A 12,355-nucleotide genomic window follows, 5' to 3' on the forward strand; every position below is an offset into this window, starting at 1 on the left:
AATGCAGCAGAGCATTTCATCAGTGCAGACAGTGAGCTGTAGGGGAGATTTCATAAAGTGCTCCCCCAGCAAAAACACAATTTTCTCTGCCAACCATAATCCATCACTGCCTTCTATACTCCAAACTGTCTTATTGTTTCTCTTTACATCTCTTTTCGTCCCTTGCTGTGCTTCTCTCTCAGTTTGACATGTTTTTATAAACCTTTTTTTGCTTATCTACTTCCCCCTTTCCCCTGTCCCCAAATGCTCTCTTATGCCATCATCTGTCTCCTTCTGTCTTCATCTCTCTTTTGAGGACAACCTTTCTCTTCAGGCAAAAAGATTCCGATCTCTGTGAAAATAAGCCACCACCATATCATCTGATAAAACGTCTATAGAGCGCTGTCTGGGTCTGTGTCTGCATTTATATTTATGAGTAAGTCTTTGTGTGTATTTACTGCCGCCTGTGTATCTGGTGCACCAAGCACATGGCATTTGTCTAGCTGGTGCTACACATAAGAGACAGTCACACTTCCAGACATGCGTGGGAGCTGCGGTACATCTAGGGAGAAGGTGTGAGACGAGGGTCGGGGAAGAAAGTGAACTTGGAGGGTGTTGAAATAACGACTTGTTTTTTCTTCTTGAATGTCTAATGTGTATTTATTTCTTCCCTGCATTTAAACCCCCTCAGATCAAACCATGTTCTCTTTAATATTTTAAAGTCATCCCAGAGGAAAACTTTCCTCAGTGCTGCTAGTATATCTTATCCACTGCTGCCTGAAGGTAAGACTGACCTAACTCAGTGGATTTTTCTGTGGCCTTTTAAACAATGTCGATTCCTCCAGAAACCTTAAAATGACAGGATAAGTGTTGGCAGTGGGATGGTGTGAGAGGAGATTGCTGTGCCAGTGCTGTGTGCTCACAGCAATGTGATTCACCTTCCAGAGTCCCCTGCCGGCAGCACCTACTGCTCCCACAGAACACAACAGGGAAGAGAGAAACAAGGCTGAAGCTGTGAAGGATGCAACCTTAACACACAGTCACGTACTCCTGCACACATGCAGAGAAAATTTGCCTTTCTCACTGTACTGGTTTGTCTACTCTAGTGTCTGTCAGTTAAGAATAGCAATTATCACATAAAAAAGTAACCCAACATATTTTTTAACAGTAGTTTATCAACAGAAAGAACATAACGACATTGTAAATGGCACATGAACAGGGGAAGTAGGCCTAGTGTCTATATACTAAAAGAATATGGATGTCTAAAGGATCTATCTATCTATCGATCTATCTATCTATCTATCATTGTTAAAAATTTAAATTAAAAAAAAGCTTTCAAAGGTGCCAAAATATCTCTACCAAATGTCACAGCAAGTTGTTGAGATATTTCAGAAAAAGCATTGTCATACCTAAAGTCGTGCCCCTCATAATGTAAATAATGGGTAGGGGGTCTGCTTGGGGGAAGTCGGACTTTTAAAATCATGACTACAGTTTTGGTACTCTGGGTCATTCTGGAAGCAATTCTGCTTCTTATTTATTTATCTATTTACTTACATCTTTTATTTAAGAGTTGGCATGTATGTATACCATGAAGTTGAGTTGGCATGTACTGATTTATATTTTCACAACTGTCTAACACAAGGTGGTTTAAAGCTGTATACATGGGCATAAAATGTTTAGGCATAAGCAGACAAAGAGGGACATTGCACTGACGTATGTTCCATTTTATTTTAAGTTATAAAACAAGACTTGTTTGATTACAAAGAAACAATACACCTATTTTACTCTGTAGTTAAAAACCAGGAACACAAACAAAAGCAGAGATAGTGGCTGTTCAATACATCTGAGTATGTGAGAAAACCAAACAACACCACCAGAACACTAGGCTGCATGTAAGCTGTCCACCTTCTCACCACCTCACAATAACAGTGTCAGTACAGCTTGGGACTTTAATTAGCATTTATTTTCTCTGAGACTGACAGGCAATTTTGTTTCGAGAGAGACAGCATGAATGTGTGAAAAACACAGTCCGACTGTTCCCGTGGGCAGGAGAGAAATGAAGGCTTTGAAAGAGGCTGTTGTGATTCACTCTTTCTCGATCAATCTGTGAATAGTATGTAAGAGCTGCTATCTGGTGCATGACGCTCCTGGCTCAACATGTTCAACCCAAATATGTCTGTCGTTTCCTGTACAACAAAAAGGAGAATCCAAATGAAACTCCATCCCCCATTGGATGTATAGAGCATCACAGCAGGAAGCATTGCCATGTATGTACGCTCCTTGTGACACTGATTTCCATATCCATGGCTGCACTCTGCTGGAGTCTACTCTGTGTCGTAATCTTGTAGTATGATCTCTAAATGGAATTCTGACTTCTTTTAAATGACAGTGAAAGCAGCATTCTAGCAGATGACTTGCTGCATTTCATCAAAAGAGTATAAAAGGGGAAGGATTATTTATTTTTCTTTTACTGAAAGGAGGCTTTTGTGTTTGTTTGGAAGTGCCTGGATGGGTCTTCAGTATTTTTTCTTCAACCAAATGTATATTTAATTCTCATAGCGTGCGAGTTTTATGAAAAAAACGTCGTAAGTAGAAACTGTTCACTTGGTAGCTGTTAGTTTAACAATAGGGAGCAGCTTGAATGCTAAGGCAACAGGAAGCCCGTCTGTGATGGGTTGGTAATTGCTAGTTCCCCACCTAATGTGCGATTTGGGCTTTGTGAAAATTCTCGCTTTATTAACATATTCAACTTGAAAACAGGGATAAGTTATTAGGAGGAAAGTTCAAATATGTGGTTCAACCCTTTGCCCAATAATTGTTTTAATAATCCCTTATTACTATGGACACATCACTCTCTAAAAAATTGTCATTATTGTTTCTGGCAAGGCAATCAGCATCCTTCAGTCAGTCAACATAATTTGAGGTAATATCTTGAATTGTCACAGGAGCAAGATGTGAGATTTTCCAAAGAACACAAGGTTTATAACACATTTCAATTACATAACTTAACTCTGCCCTTTTCTTCCGCAGCTGGTAGCTATTAAATGGCTCATTAGCATTGGTTTGCATTTAGCACTAAACATAATTGCTATGCAGAACTACGGGGGTGGGATTCCACCCACACCTGCACAATCTAATGGATACAAGACCCTTTAAAAAAATCCAGCCTCTATAAAGCTTTCTGGCCTTAACAGTGAAACTCCATTAGCAGTTCAGGTTCACTGAATTTCAGCTAAGGGACATAAATCTGGACGTATTTGTATTTCAAATTATTTTACTATGAAACTTAATTTTAAAAATTAAGTCACAATTGAAATGCTTCTTTTTACAGTATTCAAAAAAATAAAGAAAGAGAAATGGACACATTTAGAGTCAACAACAACATTTTTCCTACCTAACCAACTGATTTTTAAGATTTAACATAAGAGCAAATACGAAGCAATCCAATCTTTTTTTGACTTAAGATCCCTTACAGAAGTAGTTGGAGCCCCTTAAATGAAATCATCCTATCTATCTATCTAAAGTTGTTTGAATTAGCTCCACTTCAACCAGCTACAACACTAAAATGCTACTCACACAATAGATCCATACCTACAATCAAATAATGCCGTTACAGGGGCCAATTTTCTGCAGAATGAGTACTTAAACAGTGTAGATGATGTGCTTTTTAAAATGCAAGGCATTTACTTATAATGTATTATTTTGAATGTATTTGCTTTTGTTTAAGTAAAAGATCTGAATACTACTCTTACACCACTGCTGGTGCTATTTCACTGAATTGCATCAATCTGTAGTTGATCTGACTGTTTAAATTGGCTCTGCAGAATTTTAGGCCACTTAAAAAAGCTATTCTAAAATATACCGCTAAAATAATTCCTTACATTTTCTCATCCACAGCAAAGCTAAAGTCTTATTATGTAAAAGGAGTTTGCCTGTGTTCTGATGTTCAAAATGGAGATAAAAGTCATTTGAGGACAGGGGCTCCATCACCGAGCAGGAGACTGTCTGGGGTTAGTCTGGGCAGTCTGGATATTTTCACTGCATGTCTGTTTTTTTTGTTCTGTCTTTGGAAAAGAAAAGCACTCTTTGTACCTTGTCGTGACTGTCTGCTCAGCTCTGCCTTCAAGAACTCCGGAAACATGTCTCGAGATGGAGAAGGAGGATGCAACATCCGCGTGATCATCGCCGGAGCACCAATGGCTTTCCAGCGTGCAATCTGAGGACACCGGTATCCCCTACCGCGCGTCAGGAAATGGGTGGATCCGGGGAATGCTCGGTCACGATGCGTGGGTAAGCGAGTGTGTAGTAGAGGAGCTGCCGCGGTGCTATTTAACAGAGAGCCGAGGAGACCTCAGACAGGACGAAGCATTGCTCGGCAAACAGGAGCGATTTCAGCACCGGGACAGCGACTCGTAGCTCAAAGAAACTAACTTCCTACCATCCACCATGGTTCTCATCTGGACCCAGTTCGGTGTTAAGCACAAAAATGTCAATGTCAAGTGCAAAGTGCGAGTTATGCACAGAGGGGACAGCTCAGGCTCATCATCAGCGGTAAGTACATTGTTTGAGAATGTGTTTTTTTTTCACGTTTTTGTCTTTTGCTTAATCACCAATTATTAAATACTCAAATGATAGTAAGTTAAATACACTGATAGAATATTTACAGTACGTGTCATACAATGTACAACCTATTATATTGGTAAATTCCCTTTGAAATAGCAACCTTTGGTGTAGTGGCATCTCTATATTTAATCCTTGACTGTTGCTGTAGGGCACATTCAAAATGCAAGATTTGCCATTTCGCGTTCAACCAATCGCTGCACCGAATCTCGGTCATTGGGGGAAATCCCCCCCCTCTACCAGCCTATACAATGCATGGATACTATGCAGTGGCATAGCAGCACGGAGATACGGGGTTTTCCCAGAGAGTGTCTATGCCTGGGGCAAATTTTCTGCATATAAATATATACAGTGCAGCAGTCGGTGTTGAGGATGTGCAATACACAAAGCATCCTGTTTTGTATTTGAATATTTAAATTTACCTTAACAGTGTTCATTAGTTATTTATTATAAGCCCTTTTGCAGATGGAGATTTTAAATAAATATGCAAGAAAAATTACATTCTTTGACCAGGTTTGTATGATTGTCAATATGACAAGTAAATGGTCTAATGTTTGATTCTGGTTCTTGTTTCCACAGGAAAGCACCAAGTCTGAGCAGGATGTGCCCTGCCTAGCCATCAAACCCACAGGCAAGGACTTCTATAAAGTCCTGGGTGTCTCACCTGAATCCAATGAAGATGAGATCAAGAAGGCCTACAGGAAGATGGCTCTCAAGTACCACCCAGACAAGAACAGCGATGCGGATGCAGAGGACAAGTTCAAAGAGATTGCAGAGGCCTACGAGATCCTGACTGACCCCAAAAGGAGGGGCATCTATGACCAGTTTGGAGAAGAAGGTGAGAGGGAGATAAAGAGAGTTAAATAGCTTGAAAAGTAGCTGGCATCTGGCTAATTTCTGTATGATAGACTGGTGCATTAAATATTCATGTCATCATTAAGGCTTAATACTGATGTGCAGTGGGAGGATCATGACTGAAACAGTTCCACCCCAATTAAAACAGCTAAACATGTGTAGCATAGACAGCTGTGGGGCTGATAAATTAGTCAGCAATATAGGAGGTTTCCTTAAATAGCTGATTTTTAGTAAACCGTCAAGAGGGAGAATCAGAATTTGCATGACAGAAGCACCAATATTAGAATAAGAATGAAGTAAAACTGCGGATGTTAATGAATTTAAATGAACTCTCTCTGTTTTCTCTGTGTTTTTAGGTCTTAAAAATAGAATGTCAATGGCGGGCCAAGGCAACGTTTTCCGCAATAATTTCCACACCGACCCCCACGCCACCTTCTCCTCCTTCTTCCATGGCACCGACCACTTTGACATCTTTGGCAACGACGTTGACGGCGAAGATGAGCTCTTCAACCCCTTCCGACGATTCCCCTTCAGCCACGTTGGCGGGTTCTCTGGCTGCGAGGGCGGGCTGCGAAGAGGCCAGCGCCGGCTGCAGGGCGATGAGGTGGTGCATGACCTGCTGGTCACCCTAGAGGAGGTGATGCAAGGTTGCACCAAGCATGTGAAGATCACCCGCAGCCGCCTCAACCCTGACGGCCGCAGCCTGCGATCCGAGGAAAAGGTGCTTAATGTGGTGGTGAAGAAAGGCTGGAAAGCGGGGACTAAAATCACCTTCCCCAGGGAGGGAGATGAGACGCCCAACAACACCCCTGCAGACATCACCTTCATTCTCAGGGACAAGGAGCACACGCAGTACAAGAGAGACGGCTCCAACATCGTCTTCACTGCCCAGATCACACTCAAGGAGGTGAGTTTAGTGCAATTATCTCAGGCATAAAGGTCTAGAGTTTGACTCCTACAGAGGCCATCACTCCTGATTTAATAACATATAATATACATACATTCATAACATATTTAACAGATGATGGGTCTATGGGTAGATATACTATGTAATTGTCAACAGCTAACACCTACTCAGAGAAAGGCTAACATCCAACCACCACTTCTTATCTTTTACATAACTGTAGAATGATGCATTCTATGAAATACCAAAGAAAGAGAGAAAATCGATTCGTGAAAGGCATTAATAAGAAGCCAGAACGTTCTCTGCCAAATTCAGGGCGGGTACTAGCTTTGATTATAGTCTGAGGACGGAACACAGTGTTCTGTTATGGGCATCTGAGCCCCCAGCTTACAATGGGCTGACAGACCCCCGTTAACAGAACAGCAGCAGCCTGCCAACGCCTACGTTACCTCTCGAGCCCCTGCAGAGTGAGAGAGAGCAGCAGAGTCTAAATTTAGCCTCATTGCTGACTGCCCCCACGAATCTCACTTCACTTTCAGCTACTATGTGTGCCGCAGACTCCTCTGCCTCTACAAGGCAGGCAGAGAGGCAGCTTTTTTGGCTCTGGCTCTCACCTCTACCAACCCACGCACAGATTAGCAGGGTAGCAGTCACAGAGAGTGGCATTTCAAAGAGCTCCCTCCATCTTCCCATGGCTCCCATCAGTCACTAAAGCACTTAACTCCCACACACAGCCTGTAAATAGAGCAGCGATTATAACGTCTGTAAAACCGGTTTGTTGCATAACACAGAAAATGGTTAGGCTCTTAGAAAGACAGACAATCCATATTTATCCGTTATGCAACTTGACACATTTAATTGATTTTTTTTTTGGCCAAGTGTACTTCATTCCAGTCATAATGAGACCACTCAGGCAGCATTACTAAATTTGTACAGAACTAAATAGTTTCTTTATTCTTTTTCCTCCAGGCTCTCTGTGGCTGCACAGTTAATGTCCCAACACTTGACAACCGGATGATGCCTCTACCATGCAGCGATGTTATCAAACCAGGTGCTGTCCGCCGGCTAAGGGGCGAAGGTCTGCCCATGCCCAAGAGCCCGTCCCAGCGAGGCGACTTGGTGGTGGAGTTCCAGGTGCTCTTCCCCGACAGGATCCCACCACAGTCCCGCGAGATCATCAAGCACAGCCTGGCCCAGTGCTAGCCTGCCTTTATTTAGGGACCTGATTGACACAGCTTCACCGTGTGTGTATGTTGTTATCAATTCACAAACAGCCTTGCCCAAGGTGCTAATACCACAACCAATCGCAGCCTCTTGTTGTGTGTGGAAGTGGCAAGCAATGAGTTGTAGTTCGGTGTGGAGATGACTTTCTGCAGGCATGACGTACAACAACTATGATGCCACATGGAGCAGTGAGTTTAGAACTAATGAATGGGGTCTTTGGTATCTGAGGGCGTCCATTGACTTAATAACCTTTCTCTTGAATGAAAAGGTTATCTGTAGGCTACTGTTATACCTGCAAACCTATAGCAGGATATCAGTGAGCTATTCAAGTCTGTATAGACTTCCTTAAACCTGAATGGTAGAAACACATGAAGAAAGAACAACTTTATTGTAGTTATATGGTGCTCATATGACTGATCTTTTGCATTGATTTATTACAATAGCAAAATGTACTTGTGTACAAGGATCTACTTTGTGTACGAAATGAAAAATATTGTCTCTAAGAGAGATTCATCGGTCAAATGTTCTATTGAATTATTTGAAATGTTTGTATATATTCTGTAATGATGTATTACTACCTGATATAGACATGTTTGGAAGCATGGACAATAAAGTAAAAATTAAAATCCTACAATTTAACTTCTGTTGTCTGCTTTTGCTTGTGATAAGCATGTACAGTGTATGCATATAAGTGGAGTACAAAAGTCCTCAACAAAACTATATTATAAAACCATTAAAAAAAATCCCAAATCAGAGCATGGTTGAACATTGCTGCAGAGCTTTAGATGCAGTGGTGCGGGAGTGAGGTCTCCTGCTGCCATCTAGTGGCAATTGGTTGCTATGACAAGGCCAAACATCATGCACATAATAGGAGACACCTGTTGATCTGTAATTTATGTCGCTGCCGACTGAGTGCGCGTTGCGTCGTCGGCTCAGATCAAGCCTTTTGCTTTGTTAACACTGACTGTGTTGGTCTACAGTAATGAAGACAAGGGTGGTTCGAGACAACATCCCTTTGCGGAGACTGTATGCATTTAAGAAGCAGGCTGGCATGTTGCTTTTAAATCAAAAATACTTTTCAAACATACATAGTAGTCCACATTGATTGACACGCCAAAGCACCTGTGCATTCAGGGACAACGCGAAATCTCAGTTGAGATCAGCAATTCTCCAAAATTCATCCTTCATGTCCTCTGGAATGAAATGTCGCAGATAAGTCGGACCACACCAGCATATCTGACTGAAGCTTATCCCGTGACTAATTTGACTTTAGTCGTCCTTTTGCTCATACCTTTTGTGGTCATTCTGCTTCTACTGAACTGCCTGTTCCTGGGTTACAAGGTATTGATCCTGTCAAAGAAGACCCGACAGAAGCGAGAGGACGCAGAGGAGATGCTTTTGCAGTCCACTTTGCAAAGAGTCAGAAGGGGATCCGACATGGGTTTTGCTTCGCTGCAGGACGAGAGGAGAGCTTATATGTCTCTATCGGAGCCGATCCTGCCCCATCCTTTCACCTCTTCCAGGGCTTCATCCAGGGACAGAGCCGGGGTGGACCACAGGATCCGGCTCCTGAGGCCAGATGGTGCCACCGGCTCAGGGTCCCTGAGGGCGCCGAGCACCATCCGGGTCACCACCTCTGCGCCTGGTTTTAGCACAAGACTGGATCTGCCCTCTGGCTCACGGGCATACAGTAACGCGCGATGGTGTAAAAGCGCACCGGTTTTACCACAGTCCAGTGATTCAGAGGCTGAAACCAGAGTGAACCTTGTCCCGCCAAATTCTCCAACGGTGAGTGGTCAACTGTCGGTGTCTACATTTGAAAATGACCAGGAAGAGGCCTAATGAGTCCAGGGTCATTGTAAAGTTATTATTAAGAAGTGAAGATTGATTGACTAATTGGTGGACAACATTCACAAATTCTGCAGGACATATTGCCTAAACATAGGCCTACAAAAAAATGCCCCCTTTGACAATGATTCATTATCCTGTTCGAGGAACAAGGAATAAAAATTAGCTGCTGGGCCCTCTCAACCCGTTTCTTTTGCTCTACCTATATTGTCTACAACTGTCCTAGAATAAGACATGGGAAAGGGGGGAAATAGTGAAGGTCTTACAACAAAATGTTGACATTGGGCCCTTAAGATCAGCTAATAAAAGCAGAACCCACCTTTCGGGCCTTATTCTGTCAGTTTATATTTGCATTTGCTGCATATTCCTCTATTAGAGTTCATAAAGTTACCATAAATCTATTACCACACTGTGATTTGGGGATTTTTAAGGGCCCCTGGATGTCTGGTGTTTGCGGTCACGGCTTAACTTACTCCCCAACCCTGTTAAGTTCATCTAAAAAAAAAAAAGAAAAGTAAAACCTGCTTTCCTTAACTTGCAGCTTAAATCAATGTTATGTTTTACAGATCAGCAATAAGGAGTAGCGAGCAGGAAATGTGTTCAATATTACTTAAAAAAAAAAAAGACCATCCAAGATCTAACCTCCAGGATAAAGCTTAAAGTTATTGCTAATTCAAAGTGTACAGTCTTTATTTTTTCTTTTGTACACAGCATGTGGGTCATCTTCGTCGGACCAGTACTTACGAGATGCTGACAGATGTGAACCCAGGTGTTGCCATGCTTGTGTTTGACAAAGTGGACATGGAGTGTGACTACACTAACCTGCCTTCAGAGGCGTCCTGCCTGAATACATCTGCAGTGGGTCCTGGACTGGACAGCGACTTTGGTGCAAGTGCAGGTAAACTAAAGTCTCCTTCTGCTGCACTGTAATCAATATGGCAGTCGATAATAACTACTGCTACTGTTGCATCAAAAACAAGTAGATTTGTTGGACAGTATAAAGAAAAAAAAAACTTATATTGCTTGGAGAAATGCTTTAATGTTAAGTAAAAGGGTGCTGACTTATTAATAGCACCAGTAAGGAACAAATTATCTTGCTTTTGTAATGAAATCCTGTTTGCTGGTTTAATAGAAAGCTTGTTTAATTCCTGCTTCAAAAAGAGTCGTATGTAAAGATACAGTAGACCACTACTTTATAAATAAGACAAGTTATGAGTAATGTTAGTTTGTAGATAAAAACGTGAGCACTGAGAGCAAGATTGGCTTGATGTCATTTACAGACCGTATTTATGCAATATACAGTATATTGTAATGTTGAATTAGACTTCTGTTAATCCTTTTTATCTGCTTCTTTATTGCAAATAAAATGTAAATGTCCAGAAGCTAGACATTGTGCACTTTTTCACATTTGTTATCACGCTTTATTAATCAAGAAAAACAGATGTACTTAAGAATAGTATTTCAAGTTTTTTTTTTAATGACTTAAAACATGGGGATCTTTAAATTAAAGTTCTGTAATATTCACAATTTCTTTTCAGGGGTGTCTCTGCGGATTCTGTCAGGAGACAGTGACAGTTTGTCCAACGGTGTTCTGGCTTCTGCCCTCGAGTGGGATTATTATGACCCCTGCTATGTTAAACAGAATAATGTACACAAACATAAACACCACAGACCTGCGGTGCACACCAAACAGTACTGGGTGTAATATGTTTCAGCTGTCAGTGTGATCAGATGTTTTAATATTTTTTTATTTTTTTATGTATTTTATTTAAATCTATACATGTTTTAGTCTTCATTTATTTAATTTGTCTCACTTATAATCACTAGTTTAAATTGACACTTTTTTATAAGGAATGTAATCTGCCACTGAATTTGTTCAAACTGAAATATTATCCATGCACCTTCACTTATATTATGAAATAGTTACGCACTTCTTTAACCGTTCATCTAAATTAGTCACTATTTAATGTTCACAGGGCTTTTCAGCCAGTTCTGGATTTCCTAAACATTCACATTAAGATTTATATTCACTGCTTTTGATTTAAATGCTTTGATTCATTCTGAGTAATAAAGACTACTTTAGAATGAAATGCTTCTAGATTATCTTTCCAATCAAATAATGTGAATCAACAGGGACCTAAGTGTCAAAACAGAAATAGGGGGGGGGATGTATGGGGTGTAATATTACTGTTAAAACTGCCTGTTGGTACTGGTTTGATTTACAAACATCAAGTTAATCAATTCATCTTAAGTTTTCTTTAAACTCACCAGCAGAGGGCCCTGTAGTTTGTTTGGTGGGTGTTACCCTTCACAATCTGTTTTTACCCTGTAAACAGACAAAGATGTAAGTACACTCACCGGCCACTTTATTAGGTACCCCATGCTAGTAACGGGTTGGACCCCCTTTTGCCTTCAGAACTGCCTCAATTCTTCGTGGCATAGATTCAACAAGGTGCTGGAAGCATTCCTCAGGGAGTTTGGTCCATATTGACATGATGGCATCACACAGTTGCCGCAGATTTGTCGGCTGCACATCCATGATGTGAATCTCCCGTCGCACCACATCCCAAAGATGCTCTATTGGATTGAGATCTGGTGACTGTGGAGGCCATTTGAGTACAGCGAACTCATTGTCATGTTCAAGAAACCAGTCTGTGATGATTCCAGCTTTATGACATGGCGCATTATCCTGCTGAAAGTAGCCATCAGAAGTTGGGTACATTATGGTCATAAAGGGATGGACATGGTCAGCAACAATACTCAGGTAGGCTGTGGCGTTGCAACGATGCTCAATTGGTACCAAGGGGCCCAAAGAGTGCCAAGACAATATTCCCCACACTATGACACCACCACCACCACCAGCCTGAACCGTTCATACAAGGCAGGATGGATCCATGCTTTCATGTTGTAGACGCCAAATTCTGA

General features: G+C 41.5%; 3 protein-coding genes across 3 annotated transcripts in view; 2 read left to right on the forward strand and 1 right to left on the reverse strand.

Moving 5' to 3' along the window:
• Window positions 1-12,355, reverse strand: part of LOC117959670 (mucin-17) — a 93,094-nt gene that overhangs the window by 79,668 nt on the left and 1,071 nt on the right. Inside the window, exon 2 of the mRNA XM_034896941.1 lies at window positions 2,394-2,396. The gene's annotated coding sequence lies outside the window, so the exon portion shown is untranslated. The remainder of the gene's footprint in view (window positions 1-2,393; window positions 2,397-12,355) is intronic.
• On the forward strand, window positions 4,263-8,218 carry zgc:122979 (uncharacterized protein LOC641576 homolog). Its single transcript, XM_034896948.1, has 4 exons — window positions 4,263-4,530; window positions 5,179-5,437; window positions 5,811-6,361; window positions 7,328-8,218. Exons 1-4 carry the CDS (start codon window positions 4,426-4,428, stop codon window positions 7,559-7,561), a joined length of 1,149 nt encoding a protein of 382 aa, XP_034752839.1. The 5' UTR covers window positions 4,263-4,425; the 3' UTR covers window positions 7,562-8,218.
• On the forward strand, window positions 8,420-11,523 carry hwa (huluwa). Its single transcript, XM_034896952.1, has 3 exons — window positions 8,420-9,377; window positions 10,110-10,328; window positions 10,969-11,523. The coding sequence occupies exons 1-3, from the start codon at window positions 8,786-8,788 to the stop codon at window positions 11,133-11,135; spliced, it is 978 nt and encodes a 325-aa protein (XP_034752843.1). The 5' UTR covers window positions 8,420-8,785; the 3' UTR covers window positions 11,136-11,523.

The sequence above is a fragment of the Etheostoma cragini genome, chromosome 16 (assembly GCF_013103735.1).
Source record: "Etheostoma cragini isolate CJK2018 chromosome 16, CSU_Ecrag_1.0, whole genome shotgun sequence".
Taxonomy (NCBI): domain Eukaryota; kingdom Metazoa; phylum Chordata; class Actinopteri; order Perciformes; family Percidae; genus Etheostoma; species Etheostoma cragini.